The sequence below is a fragment of the Loxodonta africana genome, chromosome 9, assembly GCF_030014295.1.
Source record: "Loxodonta africana isolate mLoxAfr1 chromosome 9, mLoxAfr1.hap2, whole genome shotgun sequence".
NCBI lineage: Eukaryota > Metazoa > Chordata > Mammalia > Proboscidea > Elephantidae > Loxodonta > Loxodonta africana.
Window position 1 is genome coordinate 45,669,753 of NC_087350.1, and position 22,992 is coordinate 45,692,744.

Genomic DNA, 22,992 nt, shown 5'->3' on the forward strand with positions numbered 1-22,992 from the left:
CCAATTCTTTTTTTCCAAGCTCAGTGATTGAATTGAGGAAAAGCAAATAATTAAGCTTTCAAATATTTTAACACTCTAGTATATGGATAAGAAAAAAAGCCTTATTTATTTTTATACTGATTAGGTTTGCTTCATCTTAGTTTCAGAGCCTAATTAAACTTGCTTGGTTTGACATTAGGGAAAAGTCACTTCCATTCTGGTTCACCCAAATCTTATCTCTTCCCACTCAACACACACACACAACCAGAGAGTCAAAGCCGCTCAGTTAGTGAGTCTAATGGGAGAGTCTTTGAGAACATTGATGGAAAGGTCTTTGTGTGGCCTTTGTGGTAAGCTTTTTGCTGAATCACACACTTCCCAGCACAGCACCCTGGCATTTTAACATAATCAGCCTAGGAACTTTAGTCACAAGCCCTGTGTAAGCTGCTTGGCCAACTCGACTTGATTTGGGTATTACATTGTCCTGGCCCCTTCCTTTCGACCTACTCCCAAGCCAGCCTTGCCCTTGTTTTTAAAGAATTGAGGTTTTAAAATAAAATATCTTTTGTAAATTCCTTGACTTATCCCTAGTTATTGAATACATTTATCTTTCTCTATGAACATAGCCTCCTTTAAGTAAAAGCACTTGGCACCACAACTTAGCCGCAGTTTTCTGACAAGTAAGCACATATGTAAGTCTGGAAACCATTGATCTTTTCTACTTAAATCACATGCACAGAGGAAAGATAGCAATTGTTTTTGAAAGGGCATCAAGATATCATCATACTTCTACAGATGGATTATAGACAGCTGAGATTGATTTCATACAGTGTGGAAAGTAGATTTTTTGAGGGCAGGGAGAGCATGCTATATGAATTCTTTAAGGCTATTTTTAAACCTTATGAGCTAGCCAAGTATCAAAAAGAAGTGATCAGACTCTTAGAGGGAAGAGTGCATGAGGAAGGGGCTATATATATTTTTTAATATCCTTTTCACCAACACTGTCTGAGGAATGTGATGTCCCATCTGTCAGTTCACGGGTATGGAAACTTTTGGCCTCAGCCTGGTGTGAAGAGATGGGAAGGAATACTCAGACCAGGGAAAAAAGCAATGCCTGAGACATGAAACAGTTGTGAGGGACTTATCATTGGTTTATATGAAGGAAACATAAACTTCCTTATATTAAGGAGGCAAAAACTTCAGAGTTACCACAGACTCTGATGGTAACACTTTGTAGTAAAATGAAGACTCTGTTTCAAAATGTGTTTTTAGTTGATTGTCACTGGAGTCAGAAGTATTTCTTCCTCTCTCTCCTTCCTGTAGCATTGCTCCTTGCCTTTTCAGAGGCATTTTTGGCTAGCATCAATGGAACATGAAATGGTTTGTGGGACTTTTACAGTTTGCATGCATTGGTTTTACATTCACCTGGGTGTAGTAGGAAGAGCTTAATTTATTTCATGAAAACCTGTGCAGACTTCTGCATCCACCTGGTGTCAGGGGAATCTTTCCTGCAGGCTTTACTCAGTATTTTTTCTTTCTTTCTTTCCTTTTTTTTTTTTTGAAGGCATACCTTAGGGCTTTCTAGCTTCTCATTTATATTTGCATCCACAGGGCGCAACACCAGAGGATTTCAGCAACCTGCCACCTGAACAGAGAAGGAAAAAGCTACAACAGAAAGTCGATGAATTAAATAAAGAAATCCAAAAGGAGATGGACCAAAGGTAGAGTGGATCAATATGGCTTATTAAGAAATTCAGTTCAGTTTGGAAACATGGTAAATTGTAAATCTTAAAGTAGATTTAAAAGTAATTATTTAAGTAGCGTGTTTTGTCACAGATATGCTACTGGATTGCTTTATTATAGATTGGGAGATTCCCTTTTACAAAAAGGTTTTATTCTAAGTTTTGGGAGCAAAATACGTATGGTTATTTCTTTTATCATGAGTGTGTAGGTGTTTTGATACAAAGAAGGCAGAGAAAAGTGGCATGACTCCCACCCTCTCCCTTGCCCCCTATCCTAGCTTTGGGTTCAAAATTTATCTGGCTTTCTATTTGAATATAAATAAAAATCAGCCTACATATAGGCTTTTAAGTCTTCCTTTTTATACAGTATTGATGGTGTCTAGAAAACAAACCACAGCGTGTCTTAATATACGCACCACCAGCCATCTGAGATGTAAATGTTTGCTTGCTGTCAGGAAGAGTCTGTACCAGGCTATCACCGCAAGGGTTCCCAGGCTTCTGAACTGGGCTTTTTTTTTTTTGTCAGTTTGATTTTAGGGATGGTAGGTTGGTGTACATGCAAAAATAAAAGTAAAAAGTGATTCGATACGTCTTGTCATTTGGGCTTTCCTCCCCCCACTTATAACCTGTAATGCTTTCACATCATTTAGGGGATATTTGCTAACAATCCTGATTGAAAAGAGGCTTTATTAATTGCTTTTCACGTTATATGTTCTCACTGAGTAAAATTGGTGAATCACTCATTTCTTTGAGATTTGAACTTAAATGATAACTTGAGGTTTTATGCTCTATACATAGGCCGAATGGTGATCTTGTATACAATACAGTTATGTTGAAGCTGTGGTTAAAATTTGGTTATGCAGTTGGTTTAAGCACAAAAGAAAAAGTGTTTTATTCTTTATGCCTTGCAGAGCAATTACTAACAGGTCATTTTACAACATGGTTACAGTGTTAAAAAAACAATAACACTATAATTAATTTTGTCCTAGTTTCACATTAGAAATACACTTCATGAAGTGGAAAGTTTATCTTTGTACTTTTGGTTCCATGGGTGACCAAATATAAAGAGGATTAATATAAACCTCATGTTGTTTAATAAGAGAGCAGTTAATTTTCTACAGGCCTAAGAAGTTATGACTCAAGTATCTGAAATGATATTTTATAGGTTGTTGACAAACTTAAAACATACACTCTTTCTCACTAATTGTCCAATACCATGTAGAAAGTTTTCTCTGTCATTTGGGTCTTGGCCATGGAACCTGGTTAACCTTTTAACCTCTGTGGCGACCCCTTGTAGAGCAAGATCAGGGGGCTGGGAGTCCAGGTGGAGCTGGGGCTCAAGTAGAGGATTGGCCTCAGGGAGGAGCTGATAGTTCATCAGTGTTAACGGAGGGGAGACAGTATATGTGAAATTATCATTTAAGTTCAAATCTCAAATAAAGCAAATTATGGCCAACCATTCACTCAACAACCATTTACCAAGCATTTACTGTATGCAAGGAAATATTCTAGGCACTAAGGGTAAAGCAATGAATGAAACATACTAAAACCCCTGCTTTCATGCAATTTACATTTTTGTGCAGTGGAAACAAAATAAAAAGGTTTTGGGCATAGAAGTGACACGATCTTGAGAGATTTTTATAAAATAACCAATCCAAAAAGGCAAGAAAAAAATACAGGATAGGCAGGACAAATCAAAAGCACAAAGTAGGAAGGTAAATTTAAAACCCCCAATACTCTAGACAGGCTGGATTCAAGTCCAGCTTCTTAACTTACTACTGGGGACTTTGGAAAAGTTCCTTAACCTCTTGATACCTCAGTTTCTTCATCTTTAAAAAGGGACTATTATGTCCCGTTTGTGAGAGGATTAAATGAGTCAGTGTATGTGAATAAAGTGCTTGGAACAGTGCCTGGCTCAGGAGTGTTTATAAGTCAGTATGTTAAAGATGAGTAGATTATATGTTCCATTAAAAAATAAAGATTCTCAAACTGGATGAAAATAGGAAATTCACCAGTATGCTGTCTCTAAGAGATACATCTAACTCATAAGATATAGAAAGGTTGAAAGTAAAAGAATGAAGTAAATATACCATGCAAATGCTGACCAAAAGAAAACTGGAATGGTTGTATTAATATCAGACAAGAGTGACTTCCAGACCAAAAAGAAACCTACTCAAGATAAAGAGGATCAACTTTATAAATTTTGAATCTATGTGTCCATATGTTCAAAATACAGAAAAGCAGAAATGGACCGAAGAAGTACAAATGCATCATTATAGTGGGGAATTTTTTTTGTGTGTGTAATTTTTATTGTGCTTTAAGTGAAAGTTTACAAATCAAGGCAGTCTCTCACACAAAAACTTAGATATACTCCCAATTACTCTCTATAATGGAGAATTTTTAATGTGCTTCTCTCAGCAATTGATAAAACAGGAAGAATGTAGAAGATTTGAAAAACACAGTTAATAAAATTGACCATGTGCTGGCTTCATAAAGCAAGTCTCCACAAACATCAAAGCCTAGATATCACTAAGGGTATGTTATCTGAACCCTGCAACTAAGCTGGATACCAATAACCAGAATTTAAAAGCTAAGAAATGTAGTTCTAAATAACTCATGGGGTAAAGAAAAGAACCATATAGAAATTAGAAAACCTATGGAACAAACGTGAACCTTAATGAATGTTCTGCATACCAGTTTCTGAACTCTCACTAAAGCCATGCTTATAAAAGGAAATATAGCTTTCATGCATATTAAGAATAAAGAAAGCTAAAATTCAGTAAGCAAAGTATCCATCTCAAGTAGTTAGAAAAAGAACAGCAAATTAAACCTAAGGAAAATAATAAAGGAAAAGCATAAATTGATTAAATAAAAAATACACATATAACAGAGAGGATTGACAGATCCAAAAGCTGGTTATTTGAAAAAAACTAATAAAATCAATAAACTTCTGGAGTGATTAATCAAGAGAGGCAGGGAGGAGATGAATTGAAGATAATAAATTTCACTGAAAAACAGTGTGGTGCCAGGAGGTGAAGGCCATGGAGTTAAGAGAAGGTCTTTGTAAAGATGGACAACATTACAGTTTGTTTGTTGTAGGAACATTTATTAACTTAAGTATTTACTGAGCATCTACTATGTGACAAGTCCTGTCCTGGCACTTGGGATTCATTGTTAAGAAAATAAAGAGCCCTGCCCACATAGAGCTTTTATTCTCGTAGAGAGAAACAGACGGTAAATAATAAATCAATTATATAATGTTGGAGAGTGATACGTGCTATAGGAAAAAAAAAAAAGAAAGTAGAGCAAGATCAGGGGCTGGGAGTCCAGGTGGAGCTAGGGCTCAACTGGAGGGTTTGCCTCAGGCAGGAGATGATAGCTGATCAGTGTTAACGGAGGGGAGACCGTATATATAGGGTCAAATTCTAGTCGGGGGGTAGAGGGGTGGCAAGAATTCGTAGAAATTCTCTTCTTGTTACTGCCATATTTTCAGGTAAACTCAGTTTAAAATGACTCAAAATATGTTTTTTGGTTTGTTGACCTTGTGTTATGTGATTGGATTTTCTTTTGCTGAAGCTCATGAAAGGTGGCTCCTTACCCTGACAAAGAGTCCTTTGCTCTAATCCTTGAACAGTTCTAACCCTGTTGTGAGTGTCTTTAAGCAGGGGTTAAAGTTCACTCCTAGAGATAGCCCCCAAACATGCCGGCAGTGCTTTTCTAGGGACTCCTCCCTCTAGCTATTGTGGGCTAGCTTCCAAAATGTGATTTCAGGAAGGACGTGTCATTTTGCAAGATGTAGCTTTACGGCTCTATTGCCTGCCTGTCTTGGATACCAGCTGTGGATTTGGTTCATTCTTAGTAGTTGAAATGGTGTGTAATGAAATTCCCAAAGCAGTTAACTGTGTGCTTCTTCCTGAGGTAAACATACTGCCACCGTGAGACCGAAGATGCCAGTTGGAGCTTTGGTTTGTATGAAGAATGTGCATGTGGAGTATCTGGGTTTTACTTATTTTTATTGTTTTGAGCATAAGGAAAGGCAGGATCAATTTGTTTCTCACTTGCTGGAGACAATAGGAGATACTACTCAGAAAAGGCCACAGAAATTTAAAAATCAGTCTCTGAGTTATACGGGTCTTAGCAAGATTCTTATAGAGAATTTTTAGAATGAAAACAGGCTCCAATATTCTCTTCAAATCTACACTCAGATATAATCTTCCCACACTTGTTCATATGGTTTCAAAGTGGTGGGAGAATGTAACTGACTGACAACATTAACCTTTACCATGTCCTGCTCATTCTTATTTTCAGAGATGCCATAACAAAAATGAAAGATGTCTACATAAAGAATCCACAAATGGGAGACCCAGCCAGTTTGGATCACAAATTAACGGAAGTTGGCCAAAATATAGAAAAACTGCGACTAGAAGTCCAGAAATTTGAGGTACGAAGCAGCTGTTCTTGAAAAGTTTTTGTTGGGAAAAAGGAAAAGAAATAGGTGCCATTAAGTCCATATTGTTGTAGAATATCACCACCATTTCTTTCACCGGGAAGGAGGCAGCTTGGAATGTCAGATTGTTTAATGAGTTATGACAAAAGGAAAAATACTGTCATATACTGAACGTTCTGCTTCACAGCGTACCCCGCCTTAATCATGCCTCTTAAAACTGACACTCTTTAAAGCTATATTTATATACAGTGTTTTGTTTTTTTTTAATTTAAGCTTTTCGCTTAACCTTGCTCTACTTCATTTCATGTTACTAACGAATATAACCAGAAGTATACCATCCTCTGTCATCTCAGGGAATCAAAAAGGGAGTTTAAAAAAATCCATTGTAGTATGTTACCATCCTCTCAGAACACCCATTATCAAAAGGTTACATATGTGAGAGAGAGGAGCATTCGGAAGCTGTGGGCGAAAAGCCTCTTTTTTTCTCCCTTAAATTTAAAGACTGCAGAGCATGGAGAAATAAACCAGTAACTAATTCTAATCAGAATTATTTCTAGCAATAAAGAGTCAAACTTGGCTTTTTTCATTCTTTTTAAAATCCATCAAGAAGTTACTAAGGTTTGACTGATCTGGTAGAAGGAAGCTAGAAATGTCTTTTTCTGATTATTTTCATTCCTTTGCCTCCTGTATTAGTTTCCTTGGACTGCAGTAACAAAGTGCCACAAACTGGGTGGCTAACAACAACAGAAATTTATTCTCTCAAAATTCTGAAGGCTAGAAGTCCAAAATCAAGGTGTTGGCAGGGCCATGCTGGCTCTGAAGGCTCTAGGGGAAGAATCCTTCCTTGACTCTTCTAGTTTCTGGTGCTTTTTGGCTTGTGGCAGCATCACTCCAACCTGTGCCTCTGTCATCACATGGCCATCTTCCCTCTGCTTCTGTGTCTTTGTCTCTGTCTCTTCCCCTGTTCTTATCAGGACAGGAGTTAGAGTGGATCAGGGCCCACTCCACTCCATTGTCACCCCATGGTAACCAATTACATCTGCAAAGACCCTCTTTCCAGACAAGGTCACATTCACGGGTATGGGCCCTAGAAATTCACCATATCTTTTTGGGGGACACAACTCAACCCATAGCATCTACTTTACATTGTTTTGAATGTTGCTGAAGATAACTTTATCCAAGTTGAGTGCAAACAATGCTAGTTTGACCTCATGGTCACAGAAATTTTGGGACCAGAAAGGGTTAAAAGTGACTTGTCTAAGGTCACACAGCTGCTTAAAAGCCCAAGAGTATAATAGAGGCCCATGTTCTTTCTGCCACATTGCAAACAATTGCATAAATATAAATTTGCTTCTACTTCTCCAACTTTGGATGAATTAAAGCAGTTGCCTTTGAGTACATTTATAAGGTCAAACACAGATAAACTGGAGACTGTCCGCATACAGTCTTTTCATGCTGGTTTAAATGCCCTTGAGTTTGGTGCCTTAGATGCCATAGTCTGGTTCTCAGCTGAGTTCAGGCCAGAGTCTTGCATTGTTTTTGTTTTCAGGCCTGGCTGGCTGAGGTTGAAGGCAGGCTCTCAGCACGAAATGAACAGATCCGCCGACAGAGTGGAGTGTATGATGCCCAAAACCCACCATCAGTCAATAACTGTGCTCAAGACCGGGAGAGGTACAGTATCTGTATGGCACTATTTGTTTTCTTAGCCGGTCTTCTGCAAAGGAGTGATTTTACTTTGTATTTATTTCTAAATTTTGGAATCTGGAAATGAGCATAAGGCACTTGTTCGATACCAAAGTGCCTGTTATAGCTGTGTTTTTCCCATGGTGCAAATTTAGAATTCCGCATGGAATGGCCATCTAAGCGTACAGAATGATTGAAGATGGTCTTAATTACAACACTCAGGGCGTTGCAAACACTTTGCTGTTTTATGGACTGGGTTTAAGTCTCCACTGAAGTCAGTTGCTATAGTTGCTGTGTGTTTTTCTTTCTTGAGCAGCCCAGATGGCAGTTACACAGAGGAGCAAAGTCAGGAGAGTGAGGTGAAGGTGCTGGCCACAGATTTCGATGACGAATTTGATGATGAGGAGCCACTTCCTGCCATAGGGACTTGTAAAGCTCTCTACACGTTTGAAGGTGACTATGTCAGCCTAATTTCCTTTTTTTTTTTTTTTAACGAACTGTATCTGAGTCACTCTTCTGTTCTGTGATCTGAACTTTCTTTTGAAGCTTTCCAAATCTTTTTTCTGTTATTCTTTTGTTCTACTCCTGTTATTGTTATTATTTGGTTGATGGCTATCTATTTTGACTTACGGTCCATACAATTTAATAACTATCAATGAGCTTAACTGCAGGGGAGTGTATGGAACGATGATATTTTATTCATTTGTTCAGTATTTATAGAGCTCCTGTCTTGTAAAGACCCCTGAAGAGAGGGGACACAGGTGGTATGGTATGGCACCCAGCCTTACAGAAATAAAGCAGATACACATGTAGGAAAGGGTAGCCTGCAGTATCTACCAAAATAGTGGTACAGAATGAGGGGGGAGTTTACAGGAGGACTCCTTAAAGGGGTTTAGAGAACTCTTGGTGTTGCAGTGAGTATATCAGCAGGATAGGCATTGCCGAAACATGGAAATGAGGAAAGCATGGGGTTGTTTGTGCAGCTTGGATGTGTTAGGTGGTAATAGTGGAATATAAGGCTAGAAAGTGAGGGCTGTCAGTTGCGGGGCTGGGTAAGAGAAACATTTTTATTTTCTTTGGCAAACAGTGAGGAAAGGAGGGTGTTGACATAATCACAGCTGTACCTTAAGAGGTTTATTGTGATGTACGTAGAGTGGATTAGAAAACAGGGATAATGGTTAGAAAGACTAGGCTCACCTTTCCCAAACTGATGACCTTTGAAACAGTGTCCTGCAGGATGTTAGTAAGTGTGCCATAAAAAAAAGAAAAAAGAAAAAAAGGCATTCAAAACTCAGATTAAGTTTGGGAAGCCCTGAGATAAATGCCTTTTATAGATTTCTTTACTGCAGAGCCTTTAATAGACTCAGTGTGACGAAACCAGAAAGAGAAATAACGGTTTAAATGTTCCCAGTTTTACTCCACATCCAAGCCTCCCTCCCTCCCCACGGTACCCCTATTAACAGCTCCCTAAACAATTTGTCTTTCAGAATTTGGGAAGTGGTGGCTAGTTGTCTGAAATTATCTTAGCAAACAGCCTTGGGGGTCTTGATTAAGGAATAGACAGGAGAGAGGCTACAGTTAACAAACTGGTCAGGCTAACAGCTGACTGGAAGTCAGGAACGAACAGAGGAGTCGATCAAAGAAGATTACCAAAGTTGCATTCCTGGGAGAATGGAGCTGTCCACTGAAACAGGAAATATGCGGGGGGATCTATCTAGTTTGGGGAAAAAAAAACCACTGAGTTCAGTTTCACCCATGTTGAGTGTCAGGGGCTGGGGCAACATCTAGGTGGAAATGTACTGCAGGCAGTAGGAAAAGGACCAGAATTATGAAAAAGAGATATAGGGTTATTGTTTTAAAAGGTGATTGAAGGCACGGGAGTACTTTCACCCCAAGAGAGAAATCCAAGAGAGATAGAGTAAGACTAGAGAAGAGGACCAAAGACTTACCCTTTGTTTTGGGAAGGGGGGAGAAAGAGGGCTCCTTGGAGGAATTAGAGAAGGATCCTTAGAGAGACACAAGTTAAGAACTCAGAAGTTTCTATGTAGGAGGAGAAAGTTTGGGTGCAGTAGGTGAAGGATCAGTGGTGGTAGCTGCATGGGAGAAGTCAAAGGGGGGTGAATTTTGCAGGGACCTCACCTTTTACCATACCCATTGCATTGCATAGGTCCCTGTTTGTTCTCTACCTGAATTTAACAGGAAACCTAAAATACTCTTATAATTGTCTTTTCAGGTCAGAATGAAGGAACCATTTCGGTAGTTGAAGGCGAAACATTGTATATTATAGAGGAAGACAAAGGTGATGGTTGGACCCGCATTCGGAGAAATGAAGATGAAGAGGGTTATGTTCCCACTTCATACGTCGAAGTCTATTTGGACAAAAATGCCAAAGGTGCTAAGACTTACATTTAATACCACTTAAAAAAAAAAACTTAAAAAAAAAAAAAATGGAGTTATTTCTCCCCACAACCATGACTGTTACAGGCAGCTCTTCAAAAGACTGGATGGAGCACATCGCAGTCCATGTTTTCATATAGCCACACGGTGGACGTTTAGGGATCGTACACCTGAATTTCCTTGGCTTATTTTGACTATAATCAAGTTTCACTTGCTAAGATGGACTTTTATGTAGAAAGCTGCCAACTGCCAATTTACATCTGTGTCATTTGAAATATGATAAACATTTCTTCTTTTGGCAGTTTCTCTAGATTAAAAAAAAAAAGGGGTTGCATTCTAGCTTCTAATCAATTCTCTGAACTTAAAAGTCCATACACATCTGGGGCGGGGGGTGCAGAAGACTTCAGCTCTCTTATTTATATTTAGTATCCACCATAAATGGAACTACATTAGAATGTTACAGTTTGTAACTTAATAAACTAAACTATGCTAGTTTGTTAAATTTTACATTTACTTTAGAGGAAGCCATAAATAAAATCTCCCCTTTCTTGAGTAAAGACAAAACCTGTTGCTGTGGAGTTGACTCCAACTCATGGCGACCCCATGTGTGTCAGAGTGAAACTGCTCCATAGGGTTTTCAAAGGCTGATTTTTCAGAAGTAGTCTGCCAGGCCTTTCTTCTGAGGCGCCTCTGGGTGGACTTGAACCGCCAACCTTTAGATTAGCAGCTAAGCACATTTACCATTTGCAGCACCCAGGAACTCCTCAATAAAGAAGAAAATTCTTATAGTGGTACTAAAAATGTTCTACTTAAACATGGTTAAAATCATTGTTAGGTTATCCTATTCTGTGCATATGATCCCAAAGAATCAATTGAAATCTGAAAAATATGATCAATTAACCAGTTGAGTTTTCCAGATGACTATTTATCTTCCCTCCACCAAACTGACCCAGTTGATCAGATGTGTCAATGCCATTTAGATAAGCTTACATAAAACCTGTGCATGTCCACTTCAGTTCCCTTTCTTTGTAATAATTTTCTCAAACTTAGTTCTGTTTCTATTGGAGGTTTGTGGCAGGTGGGGCTGTGTTCAGCTCACACATCACCAGATGGTCTATAAATAGAACCAAGTTGGGGAGCAACTACTTGTACAGACACTGATCTCAGCACATCACTTTTCAAAGTTGGGGGCGGTTAGTAATTGGGATGTTGAGGACTCTGAGCTTGAATTTACTGGTAATTGTTGTAAGCAGCAAACGTAACATCTCATTTTGGAAAATTATGTGATTAACTTTAGCCAGAATAAAATAAAATTTCTCATTCTCTTTAAAGAAACCTGGGCCACCTGGGAATTTGCATTCTTAAATTGGCACTGAAGCAGAAGGATAATAGACAGTGAAATTGGTCACATGCGTAGACAGGTACCCCCCAAAAAACCCAAACCCATTGCCATCGAGTTGATTCTGACTCATGGCAACCCTGTAAGACAAAGTAGAACTGTCCCATAGAGTTAGACAGGTCCCCAGCCCAGTGTTAAATTGTGCCCAGTAATGAGACTCTACACTGAGATCATAGAAAACTGGCTGTAAATGGGTCAGAACGAAGCCGTTGGGTTAGACTTTCTTTTTACTTGACTTTGAAAATTATTTATTTATGACCTTTCTACTTTTAAATGGGAAAATTGCCTTCTTGCCTTTATATTATTGGCTCATTTTATAAGTGCAAGTCAATTAAAAGCTGATTTTAAAAGCTACAGCATCACATCTCGGGATAGAAACTGGCAAGAGTTACGGGTGCTGGTTGCTCTGGATGGCCTGTGTTTCAAGAGGAGCAGCGAGTTGCCTTAAATTTCCCAAGGGCCACCAAAATGGAATATAGTAACCTTCACTTAACAACAGCCTGACTGAAAACAAAAACAAACAAGGAAATAAAAAGCCTTTTAATTTTGAAATAATTATGGGTTCTCAGTTGCAAAGATAAACAGAGAGATCCCACAAACCCTTCAACTAGTTCTTCCCAATGGTTAGGGCTACATCTTACACAGAGTATACTATCAAAACCAGGAAATCGATGCTGGTCAGGCTGATTTTTTTTTTTTTTTTTAATCTATCTCCCTGTCTATCTAAATGTAAAATTTTTATCTTATTTTGAATTATTATGCCTCTGCTGACGTAATAAAAGTACTCATCCTGCCCCCAGACCTCTTCAGGGCAGTTGCTTCAGTTCTCCTTTTTAAGTATCAAAGCAAGAAAACCAGCTGACCAAGGAAATTTGTTTTAATGAGCAGTATATTTTATAGGAGGTTACCAAGGAGCCCTGGTGGCACAGTGGTTGAAGCATTCGGCTGCTAACCAAAAGGTCCGCAGTTGCACTCACCAGCCGTTCTGCAGGAGAAAGATGGGCAGTCTGCTTCTGTAAAAGATGTACAGCCTTGGAAGCCCTGTGGGGGGCAGTTCTACTCTATCCTGTAGGGTTGCTATGAGTTGGAATTGACTTGACGGCAGTGGGTTTGGTTTTTGTTGCTTTAGGAGGTTACCGGCTTTAGGCATGTAACCAAATGAATGGGAGACCTAAGATGTTAAAATCTATCCGATGATGAACTAATTTCTAGACTGTTAGCTATTGGAAAAAGCAAGCTAAATGCTGAAAAAGGCTAAAACAGAGCAAGACAACATTAGCCTTGAAAAGCCTGCCTTGAAAAGTATAGTATTTTGTGAAGGTGTTTTTTTTTTGTTTCTTTGTAGTTGTGCAGATTTGATTGAGAAAATAGCTCCATTGGTTTGCGTAGGGCAGGGGGAGGGGAGCAGTTTGTGTGCATCCGTTTATGATCATTATTTTAAGTGATGCACCTCCGCACCTGTAACAGAGGAATATATGTAATATTGGCTAAACAGTTCAAGATATTTTGTAGTTTCAGTTCCTCCAGTCAATGTGTAAAGTATCAGAAAAAGCACTGAAACAATTTCCAAACCATCAGGAATTTACATTTCCATCCAAAGCGGTTTGTTTTCTTCCAACAATTCTCTGCAAAAATAAAAGCAGCAAAACCTCAGGTGGTTTATAAAGTTTTCTTCCTTTCGTTTAGAGATGCACTGACTGATTAAAATTTCCTCCCCACCTTGTTTATAAATCTGTCAGACCTTACCCCAAGCAACACCCTTCGGGTGAGGCTGCCGCTTTCTGGTGCCCATAACTCAAAGCAGGTGTTTTATTTTAAATAATGCCAGTGCACTTTTTTGGTGTGGTGTCTTAAGATGTGGTTATTTAATAATTGCCAAAATATTTAGACTAATTTTCAATGGGTCAACTGGATTGTGACTTCTTTTTTTGTGGTTTTGTTTTTGTGTTTTCAATTGTTTTCTGTTAAATATATCCGTAATTCCCCCCACAGAGTATATTTGTATATACTGCAAATTAAAAACTAAAAGGATTACTTGATTTAGTTGTTTGAATGTTTTACTCTTTTGTGTTTGTCTTCTTGGTTATTCTGCTGCCTAATGACCTTTTTGTTTTTATAACGGCTGGGGAGGCCGCAAGGACTATTACACTGGTAGCTAGGTTCTCTGCCGCCTGCTCCGCACTTGACTTTATTAGACACTTGGGTTCTGAGTAAGTTTTGTTTGAATACAGCCAATGTAACTGTTTCTTTCTATTCTTCTTCTACAAGAAAAGAGTCTCTCTGGCGTCTTTTAGTTGTACCCTCACATCTGCCTTGCTAATAAACGTATTTTTCTCGGTATTGTGTATTTTAAATGATTTTAAATGTTTCCAAGAAAAGTATTCTGTGTAATATGAGTATTTAACTCTTTCATCTTTCATAATGGGGAATTCCCTGGCCAAATGCTTTTTTAAAATTCTACTTTTTTTTTTCTTTTAAATGATACCAGCTTCCTTGTTTCTTACCCTGTATGTACTGAAGGGCTTAAAAAGTCTGTGTTTCTCCTGTTTCTTTTCCTACCTCCCTCAAGATGAAGAACTTTCACTGTTTCTTGCTGAGGAAACATTGAGTGCTAAGTTTTCCTTTTCACCGAAGAGTTCATACTTGACTGCTAGAGAACTGGGAGTTTCAAACAGAGAATCGGGCCTTTATTTTCCTTGCATCATTCTGGAAGCTGATCACATCTCATTCTTTCTCTCAAGACTACATTTAGTAAAAAGATTAGTCAGGGTAGTTCTCCTAACCCTGAAGTATAGACCAGCTCATGATTGGATATGAAACCGTGAAAGTTCCTTATCTCAGAATGAGCCTGTGGTAACCAATTGCTCTAAAAATACGCCTTCCCTCCTCCCTTCTCCTACCCTGCCCCTTCTCTTCTCCTCCTCCCTTCCCCAGGGCGGGGCCGTTTGCTTTGAAGCAAAATGGCAAAATGCCCGCCTCTAGCTTGCTGCCTTCCTGTCTAACAGAAAGTTTTTCTTTCTCTTTCTTTTTGTGTTGTAGATTCCTAAAGGTGGCCTACATATGGGAGCAAGAGCCTCGGGGTGAGCCTTCCCAGGAGAAACCACTCGGTCTGCTTGTCTCCACAGGCCTCGAACGCACTCCTGCGAGCAGACTCCCGGTCTGGTCTGGAGTGTAGCACTTGAAATCTCAGCCTGAAATGACATCCCCACGCCGTTCAGCTGCTTGCCTTTTTATTTCTTTTCTTTCTACAGCATGCTTCTTGTGGCTCAGCTATTCCCATGGCCCAGTCTGGCCACCTCTTTGGAATTGTTCTTTCCCCGCTCTGCACAGGCAAGGGCAGACCACCAGACAAGCCCCCTCCCTTTCACTGGCTCCTTAGCCCTCAGTCCACCCAGTGATGGTCCTAACCGATCCTCATTTCACACCGTGCCTTTTGTGAAAACTTTGCCACTAGTCTCATGAGGAGACTAACAGAATCTGGATAAGGAAGGTCAGACTTCCAGGTGGACTGAGAACCCTTACGTTGTACACGTATTCCCATGTCATTTACGTTAGAAACGGCACCATCTTTCCAAAGTCCCTTAAGTATTCAGTGGTCCTTTTCTGATTATGAGCTTTCTGCTCATACTGAACCTTGGCCCTTTCAGCATTTCCTCAGCCCCATGGCGTTTGTGGCGGGTGCCAGGGTAGGCATGCACAACACATTTTTGTTTGGAAGCATCTTCAGTGGCCCGGAGAGTCCAAACTGGAAGTCAGATTCCAGCGTGCATGTTGGCCCTGCTGCTTGCCTGGGTCCACCTTCCGTAAGGTCAAGGACTGTCCTAGCCCAGCTTTTTCCTGTTGTCTCCCTTTGAATAAGAACTGCATATGGGGGCACTTTGCGAATGAGCATCTCACCTCTGTAGCTCTTCGTAGAGTTGTCATTCCTCTTCATTCCAGTAATTTCCAAGATTTGCGTCTTAGGATTTTAGTGCTTTCACCACCAAAGACCTTGTGCCTCTTGTGGTCCCTCAAGTGGTCCTGTGGCTACAGCTTCTGCATTTTATCACGGGTTCTCCAGGCCACCCTGAGTTAACTGACTTTGCTTTTTGAGCTTAGTTTCCTTCCTTTTATGGATCTTTAAGGAAAAACTAAGATCATGTAACCCGTGGCCAGTCACGCCTTAGAGCAGCATAGCTTCTCATTTGGTGCAGAAAAGTTGAGAGAAGTTGGCTGTAAGCTTCTGTGAACAAGAATGCCATCTGAAGCTAAGGATGAAATCGGGCATCTTTTATCCATTTGTTTCGCTTTTGGTAACTAGGTGGTCGCCTCGGGCATTTTCAAGTCTTCTCCATATTTATGAATCTAAAACAAGGAATTCTTACAGGAGCTGAAGGGACAGGGACCGCAAATATAGATCCTAAGGGTTGGCCCATCTTTGTTCAGTGCTGCATTGCATGTGTAGAAATGAGGAAATAACTCCTTTCAGCACAGCAAGGTTGACCACACACCACACTTCAGGAGCAGCTCAGTCAACCCTCAGTGACTAGAAACCACAAGCGAGGCAATGCCAACGGTAGGCAGTTGAAGAGGAAATGGCTTCAGGTTTAAAAAGAGCGAGCACGCACCTTCTTTCTTCCCCAGAATGGAGGCTGGGGAGGCAGAATGGGCACTGAGAACTGTACCTGCTGGAGAGTCCTGGAAGCTTCTGGCTGCTGCATTAGCAACAGGCATCCATTCCCTACAATGGGCAACCCTATTGTAGTGTACTTGGCAGTCAAGCAAGAGGACTGGTTTGGCAGACGAAATTGAAGCTAGGATGCTAAAGGGTGAGGAGGGTCAGGGACTTGCCTCTGCAAACCAACAGGTGCATGGTTAATAAGGTCCCAGGAGCTCCAGGATGGGCTCTTTGTCAGCGAGCCGGCCAGGTATCTCCAGCAACTTCTAAACATTGCCAAGTTAAGCTGACTGCTCTCCACTCTACAAGGATGCTAAATGGGGTGGGTTGTTTGTTTTTACTCAGTTTTTAGAGCCTCAGTAATGCATGTGCACTGCATCTTTCACATTCTAGGTCAGGGTAGGTTAATTTCTTACAACATAGGGGAAAAAGTATAAGCTGCTGTAATTTGTTCTTTTAATGTTTGGCAAACCCAGTAGATGCTTGTACCCCACCTTGTATTTCCTGTGCCTTTTTTTCCCCCCCTTCTTTGTATCACCTGGGTCCAAAAAAGAACAGAAAATGAGTGCTTTTAAATGTTTACCCTTAGTTGCTTTTTTGCCTGTCTGTGTGGCTATGTGGAAAGAGCAATGCTGTACCAGCTGGGCTTATTAAAGGAAATAAGTTATTATATGATGATAGTTGCGATATATCATTTACTCTGGGAATCCTACTGTGAAACCATCTATATATTATTATGGAGCACTTCACATATAGTAGAAATTGCTTCTCATTCCTCCCCGTATCCACTGCCTGTCGTTTCTCCACCAGAGCTAGAATATTATCGTGTTGTAAGAATGACTGATTTTTAAAGACACCGCCCTGAAAGTGACTGACAAACAAAATGAAAGAGAGGAACTTGTCATTTACCCCGTTTTTCCTTTTTTAGGATAGGAAAAAATAAAAAGGCATGGAAAGCTGGAGCGGGATTTTCCTTTGAGTTTTTATCACTGTCGTCTTGAAGCTTTTAGGTTGTTAGGCACAGTCGAGATAAACCTGTAGCTTGGCTCACCAGCAGTAGCACAGAGGCCTCTAACGCCTCGTGGTAACGCCTGTAATTACAGAAGAAGTTGGCTGAACGTGAAAAAGTCACGTTAATGCTACGTATTTTTCCAGAAATTTTGGTTTCATGCTTCTTATTGGCTCTGCCTTCTGTGCTTATGTCATCAAGAACCTTTTTTAGAAAATGATCCAAGATTCTATTTTAACATAATGCACCTTTAAATTTGTCTGTTTATTTGTGTGTGTTGCACTAATTCTAAACTTTGGAGGCATTTCAGTGTTGTAAAGGTCCATTGCCGTTGTGAAGGTCCTGGAATTGCCCGTTTGTCTCTGAAGATGGAATTAAACCAAATAAAGTGCTTCCATTGGAAGGCTTATATCGACCTTGTAACTATATGTTAACCCTCTAAATGTTAAATAAAAGTATAACTTGGCACAATATCATGGGATTGTTTTGTTCCACCAAGAGGTGACCCTAGGCACAGAGGGAGCCTGGTGCTGTTAAAGTTCACTGGGCTGTGGTCTGCACCAGTACTCATTTCCTGGGTAAACTCAGGAAAAGTCACATCTCCACCAGCTCAGGGAGGGGTTTGGGGCTCAGATAGTTCTAAATACCACCCCCCCACCCCCACCCCGCCAAGGAACCCTGGTAGCGAAGTGGTTAAGTGCTCGCCTGTCAACCAAAAGGTCAGCGAATCAAACCCACCAGCCACTCCCTGGGACAAAGATGTGCCAGTCTGCTTCCATAAAGATGATAGCCTTGGAAACCCAATGAAGCAGTTCTACTCTGTGCCAAAAGGTCACTGTGAGTCGGAATCAACTCGAAGGCAGTGGGTTTGTTTGTTTTTGTTTTTTTTTAAGTACCTCCCCCCACCCCCTAGGGGGAAAAGGTGTCAGAGACATTGGTGATGTGAGATTCAGACTGATGCAGCCCAGAGAGGTGGGGAAGCTCATTATCAGAATTTTTCAGCAGGCAGCTAATCTAGCTTTTCAGGGGCCCTGTGGGAGAAATGAAATTAGAGTATGTTTGTGTTTCATTGGTGATCTGGGGTCAAAAGTGCTCGAACTCATACCCTCGGTAGCTTGGCTGGACCTGATAATTTTGCATGAAGCTCCAGGTTGTTTCGGATGATTTACGGGGAGGGCGGGAGGGGAGGATTTGTGCCTGACACCACGGGATGTGTGCAATGGGAAGGAGGGGGCTGTTTCCATATCCTGCTTTGAAAACATCACCCAGCCTTTTCTGTTTCCTAAGGTTCTTTAGGAAAACATTTGTCCGAGGAATGGAATACTACCTAGCTACACCAAGTGTGGGCAGGGCACCCCTAATGCCAGTTGTCAGTTAACTTGCCAAGGAGTGGGAGGTCAGGGCATCAATAAGAGAAGATGCCAAATAATGGCCAGACTGCACTGCAGCCTTAGCTTCCTCCCACAAATGGATGGAATTGGCTTTTAAAGCCAGATCCTCACCAGCTCCTCTGTTGTCATTAGTGCCTGGAAGGATGGTCGATAAAGCCATTAGCTAGCCAAAGCTTCTGAACAGTCAAGAGTTGCTGATGTGAATGGTTCAACCCGTGACCACTAACTGAGAAGTTGGCGGTTTGAACCCACCTAGAGATACACCTTGGAAGAAAGTCTGATGACCTGCCTTGTAAACAAGTCTGATGACCTGCCTTGTAAACCCTGTGGAGTGCACGCAGTTCTACTCTGCAACACATGGGGTCGCCATGAGCTGGGTTCGGCTTGAGGGCAAGTGGTTGGTTGGTTTTGGTTTTTAGTATGAAACTGTGTGCTACAAAGGAACAAGGTGAATCTAGTATTGTCTTAACTGAAGCCCTCCTTGTCTGGGTTGCCAGCAGAAGATTAATTTAGGAAGAATATTAACAGCATGTTCTGGGCTTTGTCTTACTTGGGGAGTAGCCTCTATCTACATGTGAGAGATGGGATGTTTCCACCTGTCTCCCTTATGGACCCTCCTGCCCTGAAGAACCTTGCCAGTGTTGAGGAGGCTGGACTGGGTTTGCTGATATGGGGCACAGGCTTCGCCTCAGTTTCATCAGTTGTAGGGTGAGGATATCATCACCCTGAGGAAGTTGCTGTGATAACAGGAGGATGTTGGGAAAGCACTTGGTGATAAACTCAGCAGCCACGATTCAGAGCTTATTTCAAAATTCTCGTGAGATTGTTTTATTCTGATACAGGACATAATTTGCATAATTTCCAAGCTCTGAGCTCTATGGGATTTGAAACAAAAATATTGCCAAGTTTGTCAAATTTTCATCTACCTAGTCAGCGGAAGTGTTTTGGGTGGTTGGCTTCTCAACCTGTCCATCCAGGCGTGAAGCTTCGGCTTCCAGTCATCCACTTCCGCCCAGTAGGGTTGGAAACAGTGGAGTTGGTAACTAGGAGCTGTCCTGCCCCACCATTCAGTTTTCAGGTGCACTTAGGAAGCTTTTCCCTTCGGTTTAGAGACTCCTGAGTCAGAAGGCTCCGGTGAGGCAGCAGGCCTGCCAGCAAGCACGTCACTGACCAGTAGGTCAGGCTCCTCAGGTCCGTCTGGAAATATCGCCGGCCCTGGCATCATCATCAAGCCTGTCCCAGGCGCCCGAGGCTCTCCGGTGACCCTCTCGCTCCACTCCCAGCCCACGCCCCCGAGGGCCGTGCCCAGACCTGCAGCAGCTCATCCATCGGCACAGTGGCAGTGGGGCCCCTAGCGGGAGCCAAAGCCAGAGCATGGGCAATGATGGAACAACCTGGGTCCCTAACTGAGAGTGACTAGGAATGAAGTGGAAGTGGACAGGGCTGTCGGGCAGGGGCGAGGGGTGGGTGTTCAGGTTTGCCCCTCCCCCTTTGTTAAAGGAAAAGTGGTCTCTCAAATTGCGAAATCCATGAGACAGCTTGGAAATCAAAACTTGAATTGCTGCTCCAAAGGATGAATGGTGCAGGTCTCCAGTGAGGAAGGGAGCAGGAGGGTGCAGATTGTGAAAAACTGCAGACCCAGCTCCGGTGACACCCCAGGGTGGTGTCCCGAGCAGTGAGAAACCCAGTGCCCTGGTTCTGCTCAGCCACCTAGATGAGAGTTGAGCCCTCTCCCTTCTCCTGGCCTCTGCTGTCCCTCCTGGAGAAGGGTTGGCTGTAATCAGGGTTGCCAGCCCCCTCCGAAATACAGAAGGCTGCAAGCTGGTATTAAGCAGCCAGTTTGTGTGCGTCAGGAGCTATTTCTCCAGAGCTGCATGGAGGGCCCATTAGGGCCTGCTTTAAATACTTCTGTCTCTGTCCCGATGGTATGGTGACATTTACTTAAATTACCTCCAATCAGCTGGGACATCTCTGGGCCACAAAAGGTACAGTAGAAACTGAGAAAGGCTTTCATGTACCTTTGTTCTCAGAGCTAAGGGGCCAGAAGCTGCAGGTTGGAAGACTCACAGGGATTAGTTCTCCTTGGTTGGGCCCCGGAAGCTGCCGTGGGGTGGGGGAGAATCCTCTCAGTGCCCCCCAGGATTCTGGCCAGGACAGGTTGCTGCACCTATGAGTCCGTACAGTGTGCACATCCCCGGAGCCCTGCCCCCCCCCCCAATCCTTTTACTACCCTGACCCCAGTCCCAGCCCTCCAAATGCCCACTCATCTGGGCTGGTCGTTGATGTCAAGTAGAAGGATGAGACTACATCTCTGGGACAGCTTTCTAGAACATAATCTGTCCAAAATGTTTGTGACTCTCTTTCACAAAGGCATTAATTTCTTCTGAGCAGCAGCTCACTTTGCTATAATGAATGATATCTCCCTGCTACAGGAAGAGTTGGAGTAGGGAAGAGCTAGAGGGAGGTAAGATGCCAAAATACCAGGGACTTCCCACAGGCTCTCCAGGGAGCAAAACTAGGTAGTGTAAGGCTCTCAGTATAATTTGTGTGCACTGAATTTAAAATAGAACAAAAGTAGGAAACGGGACATGTTGGATAGCTCCATCTTGCAAATGTGTTTTCTGATCCAGGTTTGTGAGCAAAACCACAGGCAGGTGGAAAAGCCTTCAGACACAGGTAGCAGTTGGCCCACGAACAGCTCCAGTCAGCCGGGGGTGGCTTTTGGCTCCTCTAAAGAAGGGTGCTGCTGGAGCGATTCCCAGGCCCAACCTAGAGGAGAGTCTGACGAGGGGACAGTGGTCAGAGAAAGACCCGGCCTCCGCCTGCCACTGAGCACTTCCTGTCTGCAGCTCAGCTCGTGAGGTAAACCACCACAGACTCAAATTTTGTCTCCAGATTCCAGCATCTAAGTGTGAACAGGACCCTTAAAACTTGATACTTCAAGAGAAAAATATAAAGGAAACCTTTGAAGGTACTAAAGGTGAATCAGTACCCGTCTCTCTCTCCTTCCTTCAGCACAATAGATGAACATCTAGCTACAGACTCCAAAGTAAAGCCTAAGGCCAAAAGTTTATTCTCGCCCTTCCATGTTAAACAAGAACAAATTCACAAATGCCATGTGATTCCATGTATATAACGTTCAAACGTGAGCAAAACTGAAAATGTTGCTTGGAGGCACACGCTCAAGTGGTAAAGCTATGAAGCAAAGTGAGGCGTGAATGAGATGCAGGCGAGGAGTTTCCCCCGGGGTGGGGTAAGGTGGCAGAGGGCACTGGAGAGCCCCAAGGCTGTTTCTATGGGCCTGGAAATGTTACATACCGGGGGGTGGGGACACTGTCACCATTTTATTGTTCTTTTATGTTGAACGTGTTTCTGTACACGCATGTATGATGTATTTCACAAGTAAATTTTTTTTTAAGTCATACATAAAATTCTCAAGCTCTTTTCACCCTCCAAAACACCCCAAAAGTAAACACAAAAGACACCAAGGACTATTGTTGGTAACAACTGTTGTTAGTCGCTGTTGAGTTGGCTCTGACTCATGGTGACCTTGTGCATGACAGGATGAGAAGTTGCCCGGCCCTGTGCCACCTTCATGCTCATTGGTATGTTTGAGTCCACTGTTGTGTCTGTAAAACACTAGCATCACTAAATGGCAGGAAGTTCCCAGTGCTGAACCCCAGAACGAAGATGCCCTGAGAGCGACCCTCACCTTAGCACAGGAAAGAGTATTCCAGGTAGCGGGGCAGGGGGCTCACTAGATCTCAAGATCACCAGCTTCCACCCTTGACCAGGTCTGAGGAAGATAACATCCTGCTTGGCAGCTACTCTGAGTGGTCTCTGGAGCACCCCGAGTCTACTGGTGACTGGCCGGGGCCCGCAGGCACCCAACAGTGTCGGAAACCAGCCTGTGGGATGAACTGGCCTCAACCGCTGACCACATCTGGCCCCATTTCTCTGGGGCTGGGGCTGGTTCCAGGAAAGGAAAGAAACGCACTGATGGGTGTTTAGAGTGGCTCCAGCCTCCTCTTCCACTCTCCCACTCTTTCAGCATCCAGATGGTCTCTGGTTTCAGAAAGTCATGTGCTCTTTCTGGGGACGGTCATTTGTAATGTTAATTGTCATGGCTCCATGCAGCCTGTAAGGGTGGAACATGGCCCCTCCTCTGGGCAACAAGCTTCAATTTTCCCTCCAGTAATAGTTTTTTTAATAGAGTTAACAGCAATGAAAGCAAAGGCAACAAGGGGGTGTGGGGAGTGCATATGTATTTATTATGACGTTCTGAACA

At 42.2% G+C, this 22,992-nt stretch overlaps 1 protein-coding gene across 5 annotated transcripts in view; it reads left to right on the forward strand.

Moving 5' to 3' along the window:
• The window catches only part of FNBP1 (formin binding protein 1), a 149,337-nt gene extending 131,530 nt beyond the window's left edge, over window positions 1-17,807 (forward strand). For 2 of the 5 annotated variants that reach the window (XM_023544839.2, XM_064291330.1), the window contains exons 10-14: window positions 1,591-1,700; window positions 6,030-6,162; window positions 7,718-7,839; window positions 8,165-8,304; window positions 10,085-13,681. In XM_023544839.2, the coding sequence (XP_023400607.2) occupies window positions 1,591-1,700; window positions 6,030-6,162; window positions 7,718-7,839; window positions 8,165-8,304; window positions 10,085-10,263 (684 nt within the window). In that variant the 3' untranslated portion in view covers window positions 10,264-13,681. Of the gene's footprint in view, window positions 1-1,590; window positions 1,701-6,029; window positions 6,163-7,717; window positions 7,840-8,164; window positions 8,305-10,084; window positions 13,682-14,686 lie in introns of those variants that run through there. The other 3 variants (XM_064291333.1, XM_064291331.1, XM_064291332.1) reach the window with 2 other exon arrangements.
• Window positions 17,808-22,992: the final 5,185 nt, after the last annotated feature.